Source organism: Uranotaenia lowii, chromosome 1 (genome assembly GCF_029784155.1).
Source record: "Uranotaenia lowii strain MFRU-FL chromosome 1, ASM2978415v1, whole genome shotgun sequence".
In the NCBI taxonomy this organism is placed as follows: domain Eukaryota; kingdom Metazoa; phylum Arthropoda; class Insecta; order Diptera; family Culicidae; genus Uranotaenia; species Uranotaenia lowii.
In genome coordinates this window covers 84,414,805-84,441,969 of record NC_073691.1, presented here as the reverse complement: position 1 = coordinate 84,441,969, position 27,165 = coordinate 84,414,805, and the positions used below count along the sequence as shown (strand labels likewise).

The following is a 27,165-nucleotide window of genomic DNA, read 5'->3' as shown; positions in this document are numbered from 1 at the left end:
CGGAAACTGGAGATGAACACTACGACATGTGCGATTCCAATTTGTGTCGCTCTCTTGAGCGAAGTTCACTCCATTACGACGGTTCCTGATCAGCTTGCGGGCTCTACTCGCAGATTCGAGCTCCTGTGCACCTGCTTCGGCTCGTTGCCGCCCCGGCCGACAACCCCTTTTATCTACGGACTTTCTTAGCGCTTCTTCTTTCAGTCCTCGTTTTTCTTCGACGGTAGGATTTTGCAGCACTGAACACGGATCGTCTTTTGCCACTATTTATTGTTCTGTGGCCGTTTTTTACAACAGCATTGGGGCAAAATTCCTCCGGTTTCTCGGCAACACGCTTAGTCCGGTCGATACGGCACAAAAAAAACACGCCCATCAGCGGAAATACTTTGGCTGTTGACAGCTGGATTTTGCTTGAAGCTTCTGTTCCTGGCACGATTTTCTTGATTTTTTGAGCAACAACAGGGGGTTCAGCTTCAGTTAATTTCAGCTACTTTTATGTAATTCAAATCTGCTTTGAAATTATTAAATCTTTCATTTTACATGTATTCCGAATTTGTTTCGACAGTATCAAATAAACCAAGTTTTGAATTAGAATGTTACAAAAGTGTAATGCGAATGATTTAAATTGAATTTGGAATCAAAAAACTGACTTACATTAAAGGCAGTCCCATTGTCATCATATCAAGATTCGTCCATAATCTGCGTTATTGTACACCTTTTTTGATGCAATTTTTGCTGTAGACTGTGTAAAGGTGCCACATCGAACAGCTGCTTCAGCAAAGCCCTTGGTTCGAGGGGTTTTCGCCGGGTTCTCCATTTTCATCCGCTCGGTCAGATTTTTCTGTTTCGTGAATTAAACAGTTCAAACTCATTCAAAATACACTTCCAAATCTAGGTATGTATATCACTTTTGACTAGAATGGCCCCAACAAAAATCTGAAAGCTCCGATAATTTGGATGTCCGTGATAGAGAAATGACAATTAGAAACTCCCAAAATCAGTGTTTCGGAAGAAGTTGGTCATAGCTTAACAATTTGAGCTTTTTCTTAATTTATGATACAATTTATAATAAATGCAGCCAAGGTTCTCGTCAACTGTGCGGATTGCTTCTGGGCCTGGCTTCGAGCTTCTGGGCCTGTCTCTCCTTCGATGCCCATCTGGATTCCAGTCAAGCAAATCTCGTTTTTATTTCTTCGCAGCGTGTGCTCAATCCATCTCCACTTACGTTTCCGACTCTCGATTTCTAGCGCCTTTTGATGACGCCGGCGATGAAGTTCCACGTTTGAGATCCAGTTGCCAGGCCACCAAGCACGGATGATGATCCACAGGCAGCGATTAAAAAAAAATTGCAGTTTTTACGTTGTCACCGCATATGTGCACCATGTTTCGCACACGTACAGCAATATAGATTTGATGTTTGAGTTGAAGTTTCGGATTTTAGTTCGTAGAGAGAGCGTGAGCGCCAGATGTTTCGGAGACTCGCAAACGCAAATCGGGCTTTTCTGATCCGGGTATCGATGTCATTCTTGGTACCACCATCAGGCTGATCAATGTTGATTCAAAATGACTAAACATGCATTTAAAAAAAAAATTTTTTTTTTGGTTTTATCTTTGTTGATTTTTGAGGGTCAAAAAACCAAAACCGAAACTATTAGCGCTGTGAAGCGCTAAATTAAGTACGATTTGAGATGACCAGCAGATATGAATATTAATTATTAAAAAGATATACATTTTAAAATAAGGAGGATTTTCAGTAATTAACGGAGGCAAAAGAAAACACGACTGTTCATGTTTGTGGTCACTTCAAAAGAGAAGGACTCATTCGTTTATTCTTATCATCTTTGTACAAATATATTAGCACAGCTCTTTCACTAAGTCGATTGTCGACTTAGTTCCCAAATGGGGTTTCGCTAATCACGTCGAAACGTAGATACTACAACTCCTCCACCCTATAAGTTAAAACTATTAATCTTTCAATACTGAAATAGCTTTACTTTGTGAATAAATAGCCCTGCGTTCGCATGATTTGTTACTACTACTCGAAAGTATTTTTAAAATAGAAAACTTCACTTATTTTCAGAAATCCAGGTTGAGGACATTATGATTAATGATTATTTTGAAAATCGTGTTGAAAATTTATTAATTTAAATAAATTTTTATTTTTAACCAAAATTCTTTTTTTAAGTTATAGTTTTACCTAATACTATTCACCCCTAAAAAATTAGAAATAAAAATCATCTCTTTTCTTTGAATCAAAGTTATTATACTATTAGTGCTATTACTGTTAATTACCAATTTAGGTTAAATGTAGAAAATAGACTTAAAAATTTCAGGTATGGAACAAAAAAAAGTTTACTTTCCAGCATGAATCAACGACAGTTTTCGTAGAAGCCTTTTATGAGCCACTTTGATGTTTCTATCTATTAACACCTATGTTACAATTTTGTACAATCTTTAAAAATAAATTATAAAGGTGACAAAATAACAGTTCTGGATTTTTTTAGATGTTGTAAAGAAAATCATGCTTTAAGTTATGCCCATAACAAAAGCAGAGTCAAGGAGAAGTATTGAAACAAACTGATGATTAAATGTTTTGTTTGATTAATTAACAAATATATCTTTTTATGTGAAAATGGGATGAGAATCTCACAATCAAAATGGGAAAATATCATCTAGTAGGAGCAAAATGTTCAAGCAGTAATTTGTATCAGAAATTCAAAATGAACTAACAAATCTTGTTGCTTGTGTGGTTGTTGAAAAAAAAAATACTACGTTGAGCTATAAGCTTAACAATAAAGTCTGATATTATTATCTGATGTGTCACAAAATCCGACGATGGAGACGGCTAACCAACAAAACTTTGTTGTATAAAATATGCTTAAAATGCTAAAAAGAATTAAAACACAGCACTATCGAAAAAACACAAAAAAATACAGAATATCACAGTAAAAAAAATAATCTTAGTCATTTTCACATAGCTTTCACACCTGATTGCTGCACAGGTGTGCTGTTCACCAAAATAATAAAATCTTCAGTATGGGATCCATCATGACGAATCCAAAACAATTATTTAAACATCAGCAAAACTCCGTGGTGAAATCCCTTTTCCTATCAGCAAACAAAAGCTTAATGAAAGGGAGTAAATTTGAAGCTACAACTCAAATATCCATGGTTCTAAAAAAATATCCAAATCACTGGAAAACATTTTGTTCGCCAAAAAGATCCTCAAGGAAACACTAAATTGTCGCCTAACGGTCGGAACCACCACTCACCATAGTTAGATGCAAAAACGGCAATGTCGAAAAAATTCTCCTGCTTATCACCACAGAGATCACCGTCAACCACTTCGCCATCCGTAAATCTCCAGGGACCAGGAAAAAATAAATCTGAGCACTTGCACTTCTAGTTCACCAAACGGTTCTTTCGAAACAGCAAGTAATCGTTGGAGCTAACAGAACAAAAAAGCGGCCATGTGGAATAAGTTCTTTGTGGTTCTATCACGTTCTATTGTTCTATTGTGCAGACTGTTGAGCAACTGCATCGCCTTTCTCATTGCTCATCAATGTTTCCGCTGATGACTGATAGTTCTCATCTTTATGATAAGATGTGTTCCGGTGTGACCAAAATTGTTTCTAATATGATATAACTAAACGAACGCACTCCTTCAAAAGACAGCGTATTTTCAAAGGTATTGATTTTCTCCGTAGTTTCATCCTTGTCGCCAATTGAGATGACCAGCAGATAGGAATATTAATTATTAAAAAGATATACATTTTAAAATAAGGAGGATTTTCAGTAATTAACGGAGGCAAAAGAAAACACGACTGTTCATGTTTGTGGTCACTTCAAAAGAGAAGGACTCATTCGTTTATTCTTATCATCTTTGTACAAATATATTAGCACAGCTCTTTCACTAAGTCGATTGTCGACTTAGTTCCCAAATGGGGTTTCGCTAATCACGTCGAAACGTAGATACTACACGATTGAGCTGAAATTTTGCACAGGTCACTTTTTTTTAGCCAATCTACAAAACGTATATGGTCGGTTTTAGGAATTCGACATGACCTATTTGGCTGCCAACCTGATAAACGATACACTACAGATGGAGGAACCAAAATTCGACCGCTTGACTTGTACGTATACTGGAGCCTATTTCGTCACGTTCACCGTGGTGTAATTGGCTAACGCGCCGTTCTACTGAAGCACAAACTGCGGGTTCAAGTCCCGCCGGTGATCCGTTTTATTGCATTTGAAACATTTACGGTATTTACGGCTTGTGTCCTTTCTTCCTTCCATGTTTCTTTAATACGTATACTTTCCACCACCTTCGAAAATTTATCGAATTTGGAAATTCTGGAAGGTGTTTAATGTTGATTTTTGCCATCAAAGCCATTTTTTCAATCATCGACCTTTATCATCGTCAACATCAACAGGGAATTTCTTTCGATAGCATTACTACGTGCAATCAATCGGCTGTATCTGTTTATATTAAATATTGGTTTCAAACAATGCCTGTCATGATGGGCACATGACACGTTCCGGGTTCCAATTGTTTCGTTTGAATTTTGAATACTGGGTTTGAATTTCGCAAAGCTTGTTCCGAATTGACAGCAACTGGGGATACACTTGATAATGAACTGACAAATGGTTAAACTTTAATATTATTTGAAAACGCTGTAAAAATTAAATTTTTAACGCTGATCTGCTGTTCTAGTGTGCCATTCAACAAAATCATCACTTTATTTCAGACAAATGATGAAACACAAGTTTCTGAGAGAATTGTTTGCCATTTACAGCTTGTAAAAATGAAAGGTGCTCAATGTTGGAACGATTTGCTTCTAAAAATCAAAGCAAACTATTGCTTAAAATGCAAAACACTATCCTAAAATTGGGATACACGTCGTAATACAATTAAGTTCTATCCAAATTCACATTTTAACTGCGTTGGCTCACGTAAATGTTCAATCAATTCAAAATGTTCACGAATCACTATCGAAGGAGCCTTTCAATATCTTTTCCGCGAGGAAGGCGACCTGGACCGGCTACGGGATCGATGGCGCGAAGATCGATAACGGTCCCGAGATCTCGACCGTGATCGATCACGCGATCGATACGACCGTTTCCGGCTCCTGGCGTCGTCCCTCGAATCTCGCGAATGAGATCTCCGTCTCCGGGAAGAGTAACCACTTCTTTCAGAGCTACGCGACCGTCGAGAGCGATGCGAATATCTATCTTCCTCATCGTAATAGTCGTCCTCTTCTTCACTACTATAGCGGGATCGTTTATGTTTCTTGCTTTTGTGTGATTTGCTACGGGAAGAGGTTTTGCTTGATTCTCTATGTGAAGATGAAGCGCGACTGCTGGAAGCATGCGAAGGTGTTTCCGATGCCACACTATTCCCTCTTTGATAGCTTTCGTGTTGCAGTGAAGATATCAGAGCAGCTGGAAATAATGGAACAGAAGCTGGATTGACAATCGGCGGAGAAATTCCACTACTTCCGGCCGCAGCCATAGACAGAGGCTGGGTCGACTTTGATAGCATCTGTAGTTGGGAAACAACTTCACCCGGTTTGTGATTCACTATTGCCACATGAGTAATATGCGTTTGGCGGACGGTGTCCTTAGGGTCACTGAATCTTGAAATACGCTTATCCCGGGAACGTCCTGTGAAATAGTTTAAAAGTTTAACATATTAACTATTTGTTTAAAAAGTAAAATGAAAGATTGCCAAGGAGTAATCAGTAGGAATCATACTTTTTTGTATTATCTAGCGAATATTGTTAAAAATTATATTCGGATTCTTAAATGCATCGTAACCCTTGACAATATTTGTATTCTGCGCGAGCATTTAAACGCTAACATAATGAACTTCCAATGACTTAAACTATACACACGTATACTATTCGGAGACAATGGTTAAAGCATAGCAAAAATCGACTTACCAAGTTTGTAGAAATTTAATTTATCATTAACTGGCTGGGTCTCACCGTCTCTTGGTCCAAATCTACTTCCTTGCCCTCCGCTACCAGCAGCGAAGGACGATTGCTGGGAATGACCCAAGCCAGCTCGACCTCCTCCAACTGATCGACTGTAATCGTCGTCGTCGCTATCGTTAGCCGGCTTTTGTGGCGATGCGTCTTGGCACATCCTTTGCTCATATTCACGCCGTTTGCGTTCCTCTCGAGCTTCCTCTTGTTCGATCTGTTCCTCGATTTCCCGGGCCGTTCGTTCAAATTCTTTCTGACGCTGCTTAATAGAAACCTAAAAAAATGGCATTTCAATAAACCAGAACCTATATTCCGATTACCAACGATAGTTACTTTCAAGCTTTTTTCGGTTTCTTCTTCATTTTCACTATTCGCCGTTTCGTCGTTATCCGACCCACTTTCTTCGTCTTCATCGCTATCACCGTAAATTCCGAGACCTACAAGAAAATAAGTACATTTTAATGTTACCATATATGTGAGGAACACCCTGAAAAGCCTATCCATATTTAATAAAATTTCATTCCAATTGAAAATTTTAGTGAGCACTGTGTAGAAACTATTTTTTTGCACTTGCAAAATATAAACTTACCGAGACCTCCTGTGATCGAAGCAAGACCGGTCTTACGTAGAGTTTGGGCTGTCGGTGCTTTATTTGAAAATTGATCGAGATTCAAGAAGATGTAAAGTGTAAGTGATTTTTCATACAAACAAAGACCTTGGATTCAACGCATTGGCAAATCGGCAAAAGGGAGAGGGGCAAATTAAACATAACAGAAAATAAGGGAAAAATCAGGACACCTCTACGATTGAGGCAGAATTTAGGATTTCGCTGAAATTGAAAGATTGCTGTAACGAAACACTCCCAAAAAGTCACACCCAGAAGCTACAAAAGAGAATATATTGTTAGGGTAACAATTTAGCAAAAGACTACCTTTTCTTTTGGTTTTGACAAGTGTTTCTTTCGCTAAAACAGAAATTTCTTCATTCGTCACCTCTAGTAGAATTTCGGTCAAATTTTTCCGTACGGAGACCATCTATATTGGGAGAGAAGCAGGAATGAATAACATACAGCTAATTGATATGAATATTCAATAGATACCCACCAATTCTTGTATAATTTCATCCCGAGGTCGAGTAGTTGCTGGTATTTCATTATCCTCAACACCTTGTGGTTGCTCATCTTTTACTCCATCTTCTTCCTCCGAATCCGATTCCTTAAATGATAAAGTTTTTGAAGGAACTTTCAAATTAAAAAAAGTAAAAAATACTTACAAATTTACTTTTTTTATTTGCCTGCTCCATTTCTGCCAATGCTTCCATTTCCGCCTTTCTCCGCTGCTCCAGCGCCTCTGCCCGTTGCTTTTGCTCCTTTTCTTTCTCGGCTACGCGTAACTTCTCGCGTTCCATTTTTTCCAAACCTTCCCGAATCCAGGCCGGAAGAAGTTTGCGTTTAGCATCGTTCAAGCCCTGACTACCAGACTCATCCTCCAGTTCCGGGTCATTTTGATGATCGAACGATGTTGAATCATGAGGATCAAATTTTATCATCTGATCCATCAGGCCCGGTATCCTTTTGGAGGCAGAACCCAGGTCCAGTTGGGGCTGTTGATTCGTATGCTGTGCGTTTGGAGGGGCAAGTTGTACATTGCCTGGAATGGCCCCAGAAATAATAGGCTCACCTATTTTATAGATGCGTGCCATCTTAGCTTGCCAATTTGCAACAGCCTGCGATGCATTTGGATTGACCGCAACCATTCCGGATCCACTCTCGTAAGAAGGAACTGAAGAAGCCTTATCGACTTGACCGGACCCGACAGACCAATTGCCGCCGTCCCAGGCAGGATTTTGCCATTGACTTTGGTTGGAGTAGTGCCAAGGAGCAACATTCCTGTTTGACCAGTCTGTCGAGTGAGATGGTTCCTCGTCTCGTTCAACTTCCATTGGGGCTTCACCCTGCTCACCGATTGATCCGGTTGTTCGAAATCCATCCGAGGACGAATCTCGGCTATTGGAGTTGTAATTATCAGAAATTATGGGCGGAGGGGGAGCTGCCGGAACCATGCTAGCCGGAAGCGTTTCCTTCATCTGTATCCATTGCTGGGCCAGCGCTGCCCAATCCACCTGGCTGTTAGACATGTTTTGGTACAGGTTTGGGTTTAGGGCGCTCCATCCGGGAGATTCGGCGGAATTGGAATCTGTAGTTTGGTAACTTTTAACCGGATGGATTGTTGTAGCTCCTGCACTCGTACCAGGTTGACGACTGTTAGATCCGTTCTGATTCCGGCTTCCGCCACCGTTGTTGCTACGGTTATACATTCTCAACAAGGATGTCTACCTGGGCGGCTTATACTTTTAATCTGTAAAAATTTACAAATTTTCACTTTTATCCACTTGAGGAAAATTCGATTTTGCTTCCATGAAAAAAACGCATCTCGAGAAATTGACAAAAGCGAAAATTTTGTACGGTAAATAACGAATATACAATTTTGAGAGTTCTACACCTCCATATTCCTTTCTTGAGCTTGTATCGAAAAGGAGTATTTTAGGTTCATGCTCGTTTTTATTTAACCATTTATGGTTCAAAAATAACCATTTCATGGGTTTTTCTTCAGAACTACCTATAGGTTGTTTTTGACATTTCTTACGCACACTTGCTGAGTGTGTACAGATGAGACGGGACAATTAACCTCAAAAAATCTCGGTACAAAAAACGGGCAGCCGGTCGACACACATGGTCGTCTTTGAGGTTGATTGTCCCAAAAATGAAACGTGTTGGTGAAACAACCAGCCACTCTATCAGGAAGACTACCAGCGGCAAATAGGACTCTGTGATGGTAAATTTTTTAAACAATTATTTTTTTATTATCTCCGAAAACTTAACTCAATTCCCGCTATTGCCATATGAAAATCCCATTATTTTGAAGAATCTTTTACCGGCTTCTTCTAAATTTCGTGTTTTGATTGAAAAAATAATGATATTTCAGCTTCTCTACCAAAATTTCGCATGGATGAAAAATAATCGAATTTGAACTTCTACCTTCATCAATCTCTATCTGTATTCACTATACATACCTCACACGCTCGAAATTCATTAACCAATCATCGTTCAAAAGTAACCATTTTCACACCTTTCCACAGGGATGGCAGGTGTTGAGAATGAAAAATCTTTTCAATTTGGAAAAAAAGTCTGTGTATGTCTGTGCACAAAGAAAATCACATATTGGATATCAACCAAAAGTTTTTGCGATGCGTGTGACCGGTAGGGGGGGGGGGGGGGGGCGGTCGAGGTGTGTTAGGGTGGTTTTATATTCTGGTTATTTTCTAGTTGAGAACTATATAACAAACAGTGTTTCCTATACCACGTACCATCAGGGATGCCAGGTGATGTGAATAAAAAGTCTGGGCAATTTGAAGAAAAAAAGTCTGGGCATGTCTGTGCACAAGAAAGATCACAAATTTTATACCGAACAAATATTTTGGCGATATGTGTGAGCGGGGGGAGGGGGGGGGGTGTTTGATCTAATGTGTTGGTGTGGTTTTTTTTATTTATAATTTTCGAGTTGAGAATATAACGAACACTGTTTCCCACTACGTACCATGCCTGTTGCGCTCGGAATTCTCAGGCTCAGGCAAAAACGAATCCTTGTAGTTTCAATATAAAATTTACTCAAAGCTACAATAAATACAACAATTAGATTGAACAGTACATACTACATTTTGCTTTCTTACATTAAAAGTTTCTCCTTCACGCTAGATTATTTTCCTGATGGCTTTCTTCCTCTCTTTCAGACCCTAATAAATCATCAAATCTAATTACATACAAAGTACAAACTTAACATTCAGATAAACACTTACGGTCGGTAGCTTTGAGATGAATGACTTCTGTCAACAGTCGGGCACTCGGGTCACTAAATCTAAACATGAAACACTTAGTTTTTGGTTTGTAAAAAGCCTTTTGTAACTTACGGTAGTCTCGGTAGCAATCAACTATTTTGTTTCCAGTGATTCAACGGCATTCAAACTCGCAATCTAAATATTAAATCATCCATTAACTATCGCTTTCTTGATAATTCTCTATCTTCTACTTACAGCGCTCACAGATCAATTTCAGACTATCGGTCAAATTATCTGAGTAGTTGCAATGCCCGTTATCACTTTAAAATTTCAATTAAAACTTTCTAACTTGCAGTCACTACCTTTCGTCTTCACAATAATAACAAAATGGTGCCAATACTTGCTGGAAAGCTGCTAACATAATTTTCTCATCAATGTTTTTATTTATCATTCCCGCGCATAATCAATTTCATTATTTGTTTACATTCTTCTCACTCTCATCATCATTTCTTTTCACTTTCTCTGACCGTCACAACACAGTGGTCAAAACTGCGTACAACATACCCCCACCCGTAAACCCTGTAGTTATCCTCTCTATTAATTACTGCTGGGGTTACTATTCTCAACCTCAAGTACGGCCAGTTTTGACACTGGTCTTAACTTCCTTTTGCCATTTACTTTTACGATTACAGAACGAACTCTTCCATCGATGCCGATGTTGACCTCCTCAACGATTCCTCTTTCATGTCTGTTCTCCTCTTGAACAAACACCAAATCTCCTACAGATATTTGTCTGGTATCATCAAACCATTTGGTTCGCTTGTTCAAGCTCGGGAAGTATTCTTTCTGCCATCTTGACCAAAACTTATCAGCCAACTGCTGTGCACGACAATATTTACTGCGTAAGGCATCCGCTTGCTGGGATGCGCTCCGGGGTGGTAGACATTCTGCAGCAGATCCTTTCAGAAAGTGGTTTGGAGTGAGAGCTTCCGGATCATCCCTGACGTTATTTGACACATACGTAAGGGGTCTGGAGTTTATCAAATCCTCTGCCTCAACTAACGCTGTGTTTAATATTTCGTCTGTTAATTTGCCGCCATCTACCAAAATGTTCAGTGCCTCCTTAACAGATCGAACCATGCGCTCCCATACTCCACCCATATGTGGTGCTGCTGGCGGGTTAAATGTCCATTTCGTTTTAGAGTTCGTAAATGTATCAGCGCAATCTCCGTTAATTCTCCGAATCTCGGCTGCCAACTCCCTACTTGCTCCAACAAAATTCGTCCCGTTGTCTGAAAAAATTTCTATGGGACTTCTTCTTCTCCTAATAAACCTCCGGATAGCCATCTTACAAGATTCGGTGCTCAAACTATGTGCAACTTCCAGGTGGACAGCTCTTGTCGTCATGCACGTAAACAAAGCTACCCAGCGTTTCTCACGACGTCTTCCAATCGAAACTTCCAATGGTCCAAAGTAGTCTATACCCACGTAAGAGAAAGGGTCTACGCCCAAGGCCATTCGCTGGTAAAGGAGCCATTTTGGGGAGAACGGGTTTCGCCTTGTGTACCTTACACCATTGACACTCCCTTATGACTTTCTCTACGACGGCTCTTACTCTCCCAATATAGAATCGTTGACGAAGTTCGTTGACAACAGTTTCTCTGCTACTATGATTTGCCTGTTGGTGATAGTATTCAACTATTTTTTCTGTTATAAGGTGCGTTTTGGGAAGTATGATTGGATACTTGGTATCGTAACAAGCGAATTCAGCCAATTCCGTTCTGCCTCCTACTCGTAGAACTTCGCTGTCATCTAGAAATGGCGATTTATTGTATAGCTTACTAGATCGTTCCAAATGCTGTTGTTGTTCCTTCGGTAAAGACAGATTTCTCAAAAGTATTGCAACTTCATCTGCATACTCGTCTCGTTGCGCTTCCCTCCACAAACAGTTCTCCGCTTTTAGGTACTCCTCTTGTCGTAGTGGGATAATGACACCTGGAATTCGCGGTGCTTTTTGTGCGACAATTGCAATTGGTGGAAGTGCTTCTATTGCTTTCTTTTTTAAGCGAAGCCTGCAATTTGTGGCGAAACGATACATTGTGGCTACCACACGTACTAAAACAGTCCACCTTGATATATGATTCACTCGACCCAAACTTTCACGAAACGCTGTAGTGTGATACAAAATATGAGCTCGTACTTCTTCCTCAATAACAACGGGTGTTTGATCTTGTTCCGGCCATTTATCTTCCGATTGGTACAAAAACTCAGGACCCTTGAACCATCTGCTTTCGGAACTCATCTCTGTTCCCTTTCCCCACTTGGTAAGATCGTCTGCTGCGTTGTTTCTTGTCGATACCCACCGCCAGTCTTCTGGATTAGTTACACTCAATATCTGACCAACACGATGAGCAACAAACTCTTTGTATTTCTTATGCTCAGATCGTACCCATGAATACACTGCCTTCGAGTCAGTCCACATTACTGTTTCTGCTACCGAAAATGAATGATTTTGGCGAATGCTTTTTGCAAGACGTGCACCTAGCGCCGCTGCTTGTAATTCCTTCCTAGGGATTGACATATGCTGCAGTGGAGCAACCTTTGCTTTGGCTTCGACAAACGCGCAGTGAATCATTCCATTTGCCACAAATCTGAAATACGCAACCGAGCCGTACGCGTCTTCACCCGCATCTGCAAACACGTGTAATTGAACACTTGTATATGCTGTTGAGTCCAAATTGCCTAGATAACAACGAGGTACTTGAATGTTTTCTATTAACGGGAACAACTTTGTCCAACGCAACCATTGATTATATTGCTCCTCCTGCAACCGCTGATCCCATTCAATACCGCTTCGCCAAACATCTTGCATTATTATCCGACCGTGAATTAATAATGGCGCCAGAAATTGCTGGGGATCGAACATGCTCATAATGCACCTCAAAGCAATCCGTTTCGTCGGCCAAGCGCCTTCCATTATATATGGATGGAGATCTGCTCGCATATCCGTCGAGAAAACAAAAACATCTTTCACAGCGTTCCAACTTACGCCCAGCACACGTTCTACTTCACCAGTCTTATTCACTTCAACAGATCTGTTTGATTCTTCAGACACAGAGCAAAGCGCCTTCAAGACTGCTGGAGAATTGCTCATCCAGTTTCTGATTTCAAACCCGCCTGCAGCGTGCACCTTTTCGACTTCCTTCGCCAGTTGTATTGCTTCCGATTCTGTATCAACACTATCAAAATAGTCATCGACAAAATGTTTCTCGATGATAGCTTTCGCTGCTTTCGGATACCGCACAGCATGCTCTCGTGCATTAATATTTTTTACAAACTGCGATGTGCAAGGGGAACAGCTCGCGCCAAATATTACAACATCCATCACAAATATTTGGGGATCCTTATTGGCATCTATCCGAAACAAGAATCTTTGAGCTTGTCGGTCTTCCGGTCTTACTCGCACCTGGTGAAACATCTCACGAATATCACCTCCGAATGCAACCTGTCTTTCTCTGAAACCACTTATTACCAACGGCAAACACGATACCATATCGGGTCCTTTTAGGAGGAAATCGTTCAAGCAGACACCCTTGACCTTCGCTGCTGCGTCCCACACAAGCCGAATTTTTCCTTCTTTCTTCGGATTGATGACAAAATTCAATGGCAAATACCATGTTTTTTCAGGTGGCGTGCTCTGGAGTTCTTCATCCGTGATTTTATGAGCGTATCCCTTTTCCAAGTACTCCTGTAACTGTTTCACTATAGCTTCACGAACTCCAGGGTGCTTATTCATTCGACGCTCTAAGCTGTTGGCGCGTTTTAGTGACATCTGATAGCTCTCCGGGAACAAAATATCATCTGTTTTCCACAGAAGTCCAGATTCGTATCGATCACCTACACGCTTCGTTGTACGGTCCAAAATTTCACGTGCTCGACGATCTTCGTTCGTTTCTAGTGGCACTGGTGATATTCCGACTGCTTCAATACTAAAATACTCTTTCAAATTTTCATTCATCTCTCGGTCAATTCTATTACACTCAGAGCAAGAACGATGATGTCCCAAGAAATGAACATTGGCGACTATATCTGGTCTTGGTCCATACAAACTCCACCCAAGTTGACACTGTATTGCTACCGGTTCGCCCAATTCTCCTACTCGGGATTGAAGGGGTGCGATAAGGTGTATATTGTTGATTCCAATTAACAACTTCGCCTTCGTTGACTCATAACTTGGAATAGCGATGTCTCGCAGGTGTGCAAACCTTTCCCGTATCGAATTGCTGTCCAAACTTTGCGTTGGTAAATCTAATTTTCGCACCGTTCTAACATCCATCAGATTAAACCGTCTTACATCATTCAAAGCTGAGATTTGAAGGTTGATTTTAGCTGACAGGTTTTCCACTGTGCTCATACCGTTTGTCCAACTCATTCTTAGCGGCTCGATGTCTCCTATAGCACCTAATTCTTTTGCTAGTTCATCCAGGATAAGTGAAACTGATGATCTTTCATCGATAAGGGCTAGTGCTTCCAATTGTTTGTCGTTGCTGTAAATTTTAACAGGAATCATCCGAAATATTACTGACTGTCGATGACCGTTACAACTTGCAATCAGATGAGGTGCGGTGGTTCTCGTGTCCCAATGAAGAAGTGGATGATGTCTCTGTTCACACTGATTTATACCGCATCTCCGTTTAGCCAGGCAATATTTCCCATTATGATTGTACAGACACAACGAACACAATCCCAAACGCTGAACCGTGTTCCACCGATCCTGCAAGTTCATGGCTCTAAATTCGTCGCAATTGCGGCCCAAATGCCCGGTAGATCCACAAACTGAACAACTCCTAGACGGAGCAAAGCTTCGACTCCCAACAGTTCCAGGCTGAGGTACAATTACGGGCTCTTGTTGGCTACAGGTACAACATTGATGCTCTTCAGTATCTGTCACGTTAACAAAACCCTTCACTAAAGTTTTCTCGCGACGTTTTCCTCTTGCTGTGTCTTCGTCTCCACAACGCTCATAGGTTGCTTCCAGGGCCTTGTCGACAAGTTCCTCCATAAAATCGCCAAACACTTCCAAATCAACCACTATCCGTTTGCGTTTGTATTCTACCCACTGCATGGCGTAACTTGCTGGTAGTTTCTGTATCAGCCGTTTCATTAAAATGGGGTTTCTAAGATGATCTGTTAAGTTAGTCACCTTCAGATGTTGAGTGAACTCTTCTACAGCACTTCCAAACTCAATCACCGACTCCAAATCCTCCGAGCTGGGTCCCGCAAGCAACTGTATACGATTTGCCAACATCGTCGAAAGAATCTCGGGGTTTCCAAATCGTCTGCGTAGTTTTTGAATTATACTTTGAACGTTTTCTGGAACAAGCAGAAGATTTCGTACCGCTTCAAACGCCTTTCCAGTCAACGCCTCGCGTAAACGCATCAGATTCTCAGAATCGCTGAAACCACATGCTATATTCGCTTGTTCGTATTCACTGATAAACATGGGCCATTCTTCGGGTCGTCCAGAAAACTTTGGCAAAGTTTTTGAAAAAACTTGTCTTGCCGCTATCTGCAGTTGAGTTGGACCGGCTCTGGGTTTTGTAGTATTTTCGATCGTTTCTCTTACGGAATGCGAAGCTACACTGCTTATTTCAGGCGTTTCATTCCTACCAGAAGCGATTTCGGGCTCAGGTTGGGCCTTCTGCTGGCTTTCTCCTTTGAGCGTTGACTGTTTTCGTTGATTTGCTTCATTTGGTCCTGCTTCAGAATCTTTCTGCCAGTCTTCAACCTTTTTTTGATAGTTGTACTGCTCATCATCTTCACATTCGCTTTCAGGATCCGTTTCCTCTTCCGCCAGTCTTTCTTGTGCGTGCCTACGTTCCATGAACTCCTTTTCCAGCCTGACCCTTTTCAGTTCATGCTCCAACAACTTTCGCTCGATGTCTTCTTCTCGCATCCGTTGCATACTTTCTTCCTGTAACCGCTGTAGTTCACGTTTTGCCTTTTCACGTACTGAAGCTTTCGACGATCTGCTTTCTCCACTTCTTGTACTGCAAACACTTTTTTTATCATCACAGCGCGATAGATTTACGGGCACATTAGAGTTTGGGAAAGGTGACAGTGACTTCCTAATCGCACCTGTTTCTTTATTTGTGGTTCCAATTTTAGCATTTGACTGACTTTCTTGCCTAACCTGACCATCTGGAGCTACTTGCACCTGACCTACTTGCAACTCCTTTGGAGGAACTTTTGATTTACTCATTCTGTTTTTCTCTTTGCATGCACGCGGCGGACCTCGTCGAGTTTTTGTTTTCCCCGCGGATGCAAACGATTCTAAAATCGAAGGCTCATCCCGTATACATTTAACGCAAAACCAAATAGTTTCTGACACACTATCTTGCACATTCACACAAGAAAAATGATACCATTCTCCACATCGATTGCACCGCACGCTTGCATCAAAATCAGAATTCTCCTCACAGCAGCTGTATTTGTAGTTCTCCGCCATCGTAGGAAATATTTACGTTTTTAATCTTTGAGAATGTTGCGCTCGGAATTCTCAGGCTCAGGCAAAAACGAATCCTTGTAGTTTCAATATAAAATTTACTCAAAGCTACAATAAATACAACAATTAGATTGAACAGTACATACTACATTTTGCTTTCTTACATTAAAAGTTTCTCCTTCACGCTAGATTATTTTCCTGATGGCTTTCTTCCTCTCTTTCAGACCCTAATAAATCATCAAATCTAATTACATACAAAGTACAAACTTAACATTCAGATAAACACTTACGGTCGGTAGCTTTGAGATGAATGACTTCTGTCAACAGTCGGGCACTCGGGTCACTAAATCTAAACATGAAACACTTAGTTTTTGGTTTGTAAAAAGCCTTTTGTAACTTACGGTAGTCTCGGTAGCAATCAACTATTTTGTTTCCAGTGATTCAACGGCATTCAAACTCGCAATCTAAATATTAAATCATCCATTAACTATCGCTTTCTTGATAATTCTCTATCTTCTACTTACAGCGCTCACAGATCAATTTCAGACTATCGGTCAAATTATCTGAGTAGTTGCAATGCCCGTTATCACTTTAAAATTTCAATTAAAACTTTCTAACTTGCAGTCACTACCTTTCGTCTTCACAATAATAACAAAATGGTGCCAATACTTGCTGGAAAGCTGCTAACATAATTTTCTCATCAATGTTTTTATTTATCATTCCCGCGCATAATCAATTTCATTATTTGTTTACATTCTTCTCACTCTCATCATCATTTCTTTTCACTTTCTCTGACCGTCACAACACAGTGGTCAAAACTGCGTACAACAATGCCGATCTAAAAAAAGTTAGCTTTTAATGAATGATTGCTGAAATAACAGTGTTCAACCAAGACTTCGAGTGTAATACACTCACAGGTCATATCCGATACATGAATATTGATTTCATCACTAAATTTTGAAAGTCTGTAAAATCTGGGCATTATCAGGAAAAATCTGGGCAAAACCTGTGTCTGACCAATATCTGGACGAAGGGTCAAAAGTCTGTGTTTTACAGACAAATCTGGGCACCTGGCAACCCAGTGTGCAAATGCTTTTATGAGTAAAAATTTTGAGTGCAGGCAGATCGAAAGGCAAGTTAAAAAACTTTAACGGTGTAACCTGGTGTACACCGAAAATAATTTTCACTTTAAAGGTAAGTGACATCTGGAGTGAATTTGCGCCATACGTAAATTCATGTGAATTTTAAGTGACCGTCAAGTGAAATCACTTAAGTGAGCGATCAAGTGAATTTCAAGTGAATGGCAAAGTCAATTTAAAATGTTTGCTCAGGTCATTAATATCTTTCGTTGTAGAGGTTTTTAGGTGAAATTTCGGAATATCAAACATTAATCAACTTTGTTTCTACAAAACAATTATTTATTTAAAAAAAATACAACGTAAAAAACGTCACTTTTTCTCCTTATTTGGGTTCAAAAAGATTTTTCGGCTTCGAAAAATCATTGACTTCCTCACTTTGACGAGACATTCGGGTTGATATTTTCTGAAATAGTAATAAAAAAAATTAAATTTAACTAGTATTTATTAATTGTTTTGCATGATACTTACTTTAATTGCACTTGAATATTTCCAAAATAAATCATCATCGGAAAACGTATCCGAAACCTGATTGCTTCAAAAAGGTCTCTGCGACGTGTTAACCGGTTCACACGATGTTTCTGTCGGTCGACCTATGGAAAATATCATTGTTTAATAACATATAAATTACTTTAATTCTGCACCTACCAACTCAAACAAACCTCTGTTGTTTCTTTTCCAAACAACAATGAAATAATCAATACTGACATTGTTGACATTCGCTATGTAAAAAATCACTTGAATTTTAAGTGATGGGCAAGTGAATATTGGCTTAAGTGACCGGTCAAGTGGATTTCAAGTGAGCATCGAAGACATTCAATGCCGGTCACTTAAAACTCAAGTGATGAGCTAGTGTATATTGATTCGGTCACTTAAAATTCAAGTGAGAGGCAAGTGAAATGTACATGAGCCACTTGAAATGAAGAAATTCACTGAGTTTTCACTTTTAAGTGAATCTTCTAGTGTTTTTTAAGTGTGATTTTGGGTTCAGTGTAACGTTGCGTCCGGACGAATTCGTCGTGGAAAAAGTTTCGCGTATCCCAATTTTCAGCTTCAGCTTCCCAACTCCCAACATGGTTCCGTTTAAATCGAGTCAATTGTGTATTTCGGCTCCCTTCTTAACTGAAGCGAGAATGCTGGTGCTAACCAAACACCAGGAAGAGGAGGAGATGGCTCAACAACTGATCCAGTCCTTGAACAGAATTGCCAATAAACCCCGCACAGGGGTACTTGGCTTTACGCCGTGGATAATCTATGCCGTCGTTGAGATGTGCTCTCGAGGGGTTTGGGAGGTAAGTTTATTGATCAATTAAAATAATAACCATATATGTGTTTATTCTTCGAAACGATAAGATCCTGGTCTGTCCGTTCACATTGTGACCAGCCAGCCAGGGTCTAATCGATACCTTACGTTTTTTACCCTTTTAGTTGTATGAGGTGGAGCTGGCTTTGAAGTATAACATTGGGCTGGGTCCTGGCGGACTACCGTTGATCGTTCAAGTTGATCAGATGCACTCAAGCCCAAAGCTAGGAGAGATTGATGACGACCAGTCCGGGCAGATCCTTTCCTGTGTGGATCCAATAATTGACCTCGATGTATCTTTTGACGAAGAAAATGCATCTTCTCCAGTCTCTTCTCCCATTCCCTTGGATCAAATTGAATCAGAGCCCAGGCCGGAAGAAACGGATGACGAACAGGCAGTCTTGATCATCCCTCAGGAAGAACCCATAATTGACCTTACACTTTCTTCTGATGAAGAAAATGTGGCTCCATTGGTCTCGCGTGACCTCAATAATAATATAAGAAAAAGTTGCAAACGTAAAATGAACCGAGCGACTCAAAAATCGTCTGGTACGAAAAGAATAAGAAGCGACCAAATTATCTGTTTGGATGATAGTATAGAGGAAATTGTAGAAGTTGAGAAATTACCATCTGATAATGTGATGCGCCATAATTTTGCTTTCCCCGCAAATGGAAACATCTTCACTGAACGTCGTATTGGAGTCTACTGTCCACGCCCTTATCAACAACGACTGATGAACGCTATCGCGAATCAAATTGATAAAACAACGTATGCGAGTATCTTCCCGAAATTTAACCGAAACGGCGCCTCGTTAGACACGATGTGGTTCCTGGCCGCAAATTTTTACTCAGCCTCCTGGATGATTTCGACCGTGAAGGAAATCTCGAAGCAGCCAAATTGGCGTAATGTTGATATACTCGTCGAACCGTGGAACGAAAATTTCGTAGTTAAAAATGTCATTTCATTGTTGTTGCCCTGGACATCGAAAGGCGTCGACAAAAGGGTAGCATTTGATCGGCTGCGCCAAGCCAATAGTGCGCATGGCTCCCGTCGATGGAATCTTATTCGTTGCAAGCGGGTGAGGGGACGTAACAACATCGTCTTACGTATGGCCGTAAGCCGAAAAACGTTGGAATCTCTAAATCGTACGCAGTTCAACGTATTCTATGGATTAAGTCAGTATAGATGTAAGATCGTACATGTTGACTAGAATGTTGCTTATTGAATAAACAACTATACTTCCTTGATATAATACCAATCTTAATAAGAGATATGTTAAGAATGTATTATGTTTTATTTTCGAATGAAATTTGGATTTCTCACTTGAAATACATTTTCTTTTGTAACTAATGGATTATACCTACTTTTTTTAGCGGAATCGGTTTGTGACTCATATCTTATTATTTTGGACAGAACAGCACAAATTATAAGAACTGGAAACGACGTAAAGAGATGAAGAGATGTATTAGCTGCGATCTTGATCTTTGTCTATAATTCTTTTCATTTTCATATTTCCCTATCTATGTTCTGTTCTTTTTAAAAAGTGGCTATCTTGAACTAAGTAATCAAATAAAACGAGATTGCCCCCTTAAAGCCGTGAAGAAATTACAAAAAAACCTTCACCTTAGAATAAGAGCAACGCGAACTGTTAAAAAAAAAAGATAACAAGATTTTATTTTTTAAATTCCAAGTCAGACGCTAAATAGAAACTCTTGACTCAATATACCTAATATTTCAAAAACTCAATAAAGTATTTTTACAGCTTTGATTGGAAACTATCTGCGTTATTTTAATAAAAAAAACGGAAAATAAATTCTCGCTTCATAAACTAACATAATCGACGGATTTTATACGTAGGTAATAACGAGATCTCTCTACGAACTAAGATCCGAATCTTCAACTCAAACGTCAAATCCGTATTGCTGTACGGGTGTGAAACTTGGTGCACATATGCGGTGACGACGCGAAAACTGCAAGTTTTTGTGAATCGCTGCCTGCGGAACATCATCCGCGCTTGGTGGCCTGGCAACTGGATCTCAAACGTTGAACTTCATCGCCGGTGTCATCAAAAGGCGCTAGAAATCGAGATTCGGGAACGTAAGTGGAGATGGATTGGGCACACGCTGCGAAGAGATGAAAACGAGATTTGCAGAGAGGCGCTTGACTGGAATCCAGATGGGCATCGAAGCAGAGGCAGGCCCAAAAGCTCGTGGCGGCGAAGTCTAGCCGCTGAAATCCGCACAGTTGACGAGAACCTCGGCTGGCAGCAAGTGAAGACGCTGGCTCCGGATCGCCAGCAGTGGAGATCTTTTATCTCAGCCCTATGCGCCGGTCAATCGGCGCTGGACCCTTAGGTAGGTAGGTAGGTAATAACACGTATAACCAAAGGACTGAAGCAACTGTCAAATCACATACAAACGGACCGTACTGACTTTTTGGAACCAGAACGTCAGTTTCCCTTTGATTTCAATGGCATTTTGGTACCAAAACGTCAGAGCGGTACTGAAATGTCAGTTCGGAAATTTGCTTCTCTTTCAGCCCTTTGCGTATAACAGATGTTGAAAGACGGACGAAATTTTCCTTACTGGGTTGTCGCGATATCACCTTTCAATCCAAACCCCATTGAACTTGTCTGCCATTTGTCGTAATGGCAACCGTCGTTTTCAACTCAATGTTGATCAAACGATCCGATAGTAAAAAGTTCAGAATTGTTCTTGTTTTCTGAATGGTGGTTTTCGTTTGCTTGAGCAGGATCGCCATGTGCGTAAACGCAAATAGCTGTCCCGCAGAGGTGCGAGCGAGAAACTAAACATTTCATTGACAAAGAAACAACTGGGCTTGCCTCCCGAGCCCGGAAATATGCTGTAGTCGGAACCAAATTTGAATGAATTAACTAAATGATAATCAAAAACAAATATTTTTTCGGTTAAAATTTAATTTAATGAATTTAATGAATGAGAAGCTTTTTCGTAAAAGATTTAGAGGCCGAAATTTGAGGAAGTAAAATAAAAAATAAACACAATTATTTTCCCTCGAATTATTGATTCCGAATAATAATTATTAATTATTAATTATTAATTATTAATTATTAATTATTAATGTTTTCAACATATTTTTTAACATTCAATCTTTCGAACGTTAAATATCTCGAAAAGATATTTGTTTGTTTCATGGAAAATTCATCATCTGATGTCTGTTTGTGTGATTATTTTTCATTAATTTCGACATACCTATATGTTTGTGAACCCCTTCAGGTCGGGTCGCTCGGTTCTGAAAGTTCGATTCGTTTTCCTCGCTCGCCCGTCGTCATCGTTCGTCGATTCGTTCGTCCGTCAGCCATCATTGTTGTCGTCCGTCTTCGTCTCGTCTGGGTCGTTGTCTCTTTTGCTTGCGTTCGAAATCAGACGGGCCATTTAATTGTGAAGTCGCGGATAAAACTGGTGAAAATTGTGTTTTCTTCAGTGAAATTTACGCCCAAGTTGTCGAAAACTGGCGTAGCAGTGGTAATAACTGGTGATCGTGTGAATTTCGGAACCTGGGCTCGGGAATCCTAGTTGAAATCTGGATGCACCCTGCGGGAACAATTCGATCGTAGTCGACTTTTTTTTCTCTGTTCCTTGATGGAGGGTCGCCTTTTCTTTTCCCGTCACTATTTTGCAGCAGGGGGCAATAAAATTTAGTCCAAAATTACGGAAACCAATATTACTGGATTTCGATACTATTTACTCGACTGTTGGAGTGTTGCAGGAAATTGGCAATGGTTTCATTTAATTATGGCTCAATCTGGTGTGCCAAGAACAAAAGAAAATATTGGTCAAGTTTTCATCAAAATCGTACAGTGCGTTTCATGATTTCACGGTACAGCGCATAAATTAAAAAAAATCGAAACTGACAGGGATTAATAAAAATATCTTACATTTTCGGCATGAACAAGTAAAAAAAAATGCTAGGGAGGAAAACTGAACTCACACTCAACCCTTCCCTTGCAAGAGATAGATATATTAATTTACTTGACGTTCTATAGGTAAAAGATGAGTTGGGTCATATACATATGCTCCATTGGGAAGATTACAACACAGAGGGTGCAAGTGTCATACAAGAAACAATGTCAAAATACATTGAATTTCATCACCTCATTGATCACAAAGTACAACGATCCTTTTTTGTAAAATATTTCTTGAGAATACACATCAGGGGTGCCAGGTGGTTCCGTTAAAAAACAGGAAAACGCTAAGAAACAAATCAGGATTTTTAAGACACCCCTTGATTCATGGAAATAATATGCAGCTCTGCTTAGGTTGCATAGATAAAGGCGAAGCATTTCGCCTTAATTTATGCAACAGCAGTAAGCAGCTTCTTGACTGGCATGCAACCGAGGACTACACCACCCGTTAAATGGGTTTATCTATTTTATTACAGATTTATTCAATTTTTAGACACAAATTCGATTATATTCGAGATTATTATTATTATAAATATTTATTAAATACCCTTTGACAATTGTCATTCGGGTCAACGGATTATATTCGAGATGTTTTTTATGAAAATCATGACAACCAATTTTCAAAAATCAGGACAACTCGAGAATTTTTGAAAAATTAGGACGGTTTCTCGAAAATCTGGACACCTGACACCTGACCCACCCCTCAGAAATCAAACTATTTAAATTTTCATTTTTGCCTTGAACAATAGCCGCCATGACACTCGGCACCAAGCAAAACTGAATATGTACTATAACGTTTTTCAAAAATACATTCAACTTTCAATATTTTTTCAAACCAGTTGTTATTTAAGTAGATGAAAAACTTATCCTGCTACGAAAACAAAATTTGTGACGAAATAGTTTTCATGAGTATTTTTTTTTAAGTTTTATTAGTGACACTTTACCATCTTCGTGGCATTCGTGCCATGTTTCATGAGTATGGATAAAAAGCTTTACAAGAAGAAAAGTATGTTTTGTTCACAATGTATCTCCAGTTTTCCAGTTTAGTTTAAACCTAAGAAAACCATCATTTTATTCTGCTTGCACAGACAACCTTCTGTAAGTCAGTATTTTTATTTGAGGATAATTGTGAAAACTGGTCAAGTTATTGAACATCAAATTACGACTTCATGAAAATCCGACTTTTGTGCAGCTTTTGATCTGCCGAGCAAAAGCTAGTGAATCGATTTTCTTCCAATTTTGTGCAATGGTTCTTTATTTATACCTGCACATTCGGTGGAAAAATCCTGTAGATTCAAATGCTAGCTGTGCTAAGTTGTGGATCATCTGTGCTACCATGGGTAGGAAAGGATTAACATTTTAGATTTTACATTAACAACTGATTTAAAAATTATTGCTTGATATAATTTAACAAATACTCAAGCTTTGCTCTTAAAAACATATTTCTATTAGTTACTAGCTGACCCGATGTGCTTTGCTACACCTTCCTTCCAAAATACAAATTTAGCTGTTGGAATTATATTTACTTTTTTTAATTCGTTTATTTGAAACGGGTCAAACTTTCTTATTTTAAGGAGCCAAGAATAAAGAAGTAAGGGGGATAGTAAGTTTGCTGAAGAATGATCAACGTTATTTACCTATATGATATTTAATGTTTTGAATGATAAACCTTGAGTAAAAATAAGAAATTTAAAATAATTTGTTGAAAACCGAATAAAGTTTAACTTTTGGAATACATCGAACTTAAAGCGAAAAAGCATAATTAACCTACTATTCAGCAAGGGAAATATCTAAGTTTAAAAGGCCCTGTTGTAGCCCATGCGAGTCACAGTTTGGTCTTTGTACCGGAGCAGAAGAAAACGGGCTCTGCCCCAGTCGACCACCTAGCACATACCTAGTAGCTATTGGTTGAGTTAAAAGCTAAACCTATGCTACCTATATCAATCTAGCAATGCTGGTTCCATCTTCGTGGTGTTATGGTGGCTCATCGATGAAGCCTCCTGTGTGATCGAAACAAAGTCGAAGAATAATTCGTCGTGATTCTTGGTCACTGGCACTGGCTCAGAAAAAAAAAGAATGATGGCTAAACAGCGCAATCAGAAATAAGGGCAAAAACTAGCTGAAAAAAAAGAAGATTTCACAGCAGCAGAGCCAAAGTTCATAGGCCATCGACCATGGCAAAGCTGTAATTTCAGCTGCTTTATGTTGAACGATTCCAATAGTGCCGGATGTGGGTGTAAAATCATGCGTCTAAATACTCAGATGATTGCAGAAAGTTTCGTACTGGTATGAAATCCGCAGCTCAGTGGTTGATTTTCATTTCAGAGATCCTTATAGAGAATTCGTTTTCGTGTGGTGGTGCACCGGGGCACTACCGGTAGTGCACTTTTTGCTGTTTTCATGCTCGTTTTCAGGATGAGTAGTCCACTGGTAGTGCACCATAAAGTGGACGGTGGAACACTCTGAAAATATTCGGTGTTGCTTGCGCTCTCACCAATACTATCATGAATTTTGACAGCACGTGCTTCCCGATGTAAACAAATATCAGATGGTTGGTTTATTTCTATACCGCGAAAATTGCGTTCGAGCTGTTTTTTTCCCTTTATTATCCCGAAGAACGGAAACTTGTTCCGGATTCAATACCAGTGCCGTTTCCGCCTCTGTTGCACTTAATGAACGAATATCGGTGGGATAAGATGGCAATGATGGGGCATTCTATGGGAGCAATCATAGCTTTCATGTTCACGTCAATGTTTCCAGATAAGGTGGAGTTTCTGATTGGAATTGATGCCCTTAAACCGCAGTCATATTACCCGAAAAGATTTATTTCTTGGGCTACTGTGATGGCCAATAAGTTGCTTGAAGCCGATAAAAGGAATCGCGAAAGATCGGAACCACCAGCCTACACGTATGAGGACATGCTGGATCGTTTGTTTGAAGGAACCATGGAATCTGTCTGTAACGAGAGAAACTGGTCCATATTTACTGCAAAGAAACATCAAACCGTCCAAGAAATTTCCCGGCAAATATTATTTTGATCGTGATAACCGAATAAAGTACAACAACATTCCCGGATGGTCGGATAAAGTGAACTACGCTCTGACAAAGCAAATCAAGGTGCCACAGCTGGTGATCAAGGCCATCGATTCACCCTATCCTGGTTCCAAAGAAGGCTTCGATGAAATGGTCGCCATACTTAAGAAGCAAAATTCCATGTTCCGCGTGAAGTATCTGAAAGGTTCCCATCACATTCATTTGACCGATTCGGAATTGGTGGCACCCGTTGTGACAGATTTTCTACGGAAACATTGGGTCAGACAGGTCGATGAGGTTGTTAGCAAATTGTGATTTATCAGAGTATAAGGAATGCATGTTGTAAATTATAATATTTCTAAATTGGATTAGGTGTACTTTGGATTAAATTATAAAAATATACCAAATGACGAAACTTTTATTCAATATTTTTTCCTGTACTCTTGTTCTATATGCTTTTTTGAGACATTTATTATTAATGTTTATTATAATTTTTTGTTTTTAAAAAATTTCACCTGGATGGCACGTTCCAAAGCAAACAACGCTCCCAAGAAGAAATGTGCCCAGAAGGTTTGCTGCAATCGGTTCCAGGCGATGCCGAAAAAGAGCAGGAAATCCGAGTGCAAAAAGGCCAACCCAAAGATCTGGTGGAATCCCCCAAACCGAAAAGTTTTCTTGTTCGGGAGGGTCCTATAAGTTGGTCTCCACAGCAAGAAGCGTTCAGCTGCATCGAAGCTACTCTGCTTCGAGCCAGCTTCGAGCTGTGCTTTAGGGTGACGATGCTCGGTTGCGCCAAGTCCTGGATTCCCACCCGTTGCCCTTCAAAAACGGTAGTTCGAGACTACACCCGCATTGGGAGCTTGAATTTCGTTCGTTTCGGTCTGTTAGCAAAATTTCCTCCCCCGACTTCCGCGATCTGAGTTCGCCAATTTGACTTCCAAGAATTTTTCTTTTGTCATCTGAAAACGGAAATAGGTACTCGAGGTATTTGCGACTAATAAACGTTCAAAATACCGGAACCTTCAAGATGGGGTCTGCAGTCTAGCAGCAGCAAACATAGACCACCCAGAATCAGCCGGTATTGTAGTTATCATCAGAGCCAGAGGCGAATCTACCAAGCAAAATAAATCTGAAATCTTCACAATTCAACATAATATATAAATTCATGCTAAAATTTTCATATTATTTAAAAGATAATGATCAACTAAAGTAAATTTCATTTCAATTTTCGAAGTCAAACGAAAACAAATACCAGCTGTAATGGATTTTTGACAGCTTGATGTTTTCTTTTGACACTGCCGATTTCACGCACACCAACAAAGATTAGTGCAAAACTCGATTCATGCTCGTTTTCAGCTTGGAAGGTGCAACACTTTCGGGTGGTGAAAACAAATACGGTATTAGATAAGTGTTTTTTGGTGTG

The 27,165-nt window shown here is 39.8% G+C and overlaps 4 protein-coding genes across 4 annotated transcripts in view; 2 read left to right on the top strand and 2 right to left on the bottom strand.

Annotated features, from left to right (window-relative positions):
* Nucleotides 1-4,465: 4,465 nt before the first annotated feature.
* On the bottom strand, nt 4,466-8,458 carry LOC129738644 (arginine/serine-rich protein PNISR-like). The gene is made up of 7 exons (XM_055729895.1): nt 7,260-8,458; nt 7,091-7,201; nt 6,919-7,021; nt 6,577-6,633; nt 6,321-6,424; nt 5,943-6,261; nt 4,466-5,664 (listed from the first exon to the last, which is right to left on the bottom strand). Exons 1-7 carry the CDS (start codon nt 8,301-8,303, stop codon nt 5,006-5,008), a joined length of 2,397 nt encoding a protein of 798 aa, XP_055585870.1. The 5' UTR covers nt 8,304-8,458; the 3' UTR covers nt 4,466-5,005.
* Nucleotides 8,459-10,418: 1,960 nt separating this feature from the next.
* On the bottom strand, nt 10,419-17,119 carry LOC129737576 (uncharacterized). Its single transcript, XM_055728735.1, has 5 exons — nt 16,851-17,119; nt 16,728-16,790; nt 16,617-16,675; nt 11,437-16,553; nt 10,419-11,342 (listed from the first exon to the last, which is right to left on the bottom strand). The coding sequence occupies exons 4-5, from the start codon at nt 16,327-16,329 to the stop codon at nt 10,419-10,421; spliced, it is 5,817 nt and encodes a 1,938-aa protein (XP_055584710.1). The 5' UTR covers nt 16,330-16,553; nt 16,617-16,675; nt 16,728-16,790; nt 16,851-17,119.
* A 1,339-nt stretch (nt 17,120-18,458) lies between these two features.
* On the top strand, nt 18,459-20,466 carry LOC129738889 (uncharacterized). The gene is made up of 2 exons (XM_055730207.1): nt 18,459-18,754; nt 18,891-20,466. The coding sequence occupies exons 1-2, from the start codon at nt 18,536-18,538 to the stop codon at nt 19,974-19,976; spliced, it is 1,305 nt and encodes a 434-aa protein (XP_055586182.1). The 5' UTR covers nt 18,459-18,535; the 3' UTR covers nt 19,977-20,466.
* Nucleotides 20,467-25,619: 5,153 nt separating this feature from the next.
* Nucleotides 25,620-27,165, top strand: part of LOC129737575 (zinc finger SWIM domain-containing protein 8 homolog) — a 28,260-nt gene continuing 26,714 nt past the window's right edge. Inside the window, exon 1 of the mRNA XM_055728734.1 lies at nt 25,620-25,947. Coding sequence (XP_055584709.1) covers nt 25,620-25,947 — 328 coding nt within the window. The remainder of the gene's footprint in view (nt 25,948-27,165) is intronic.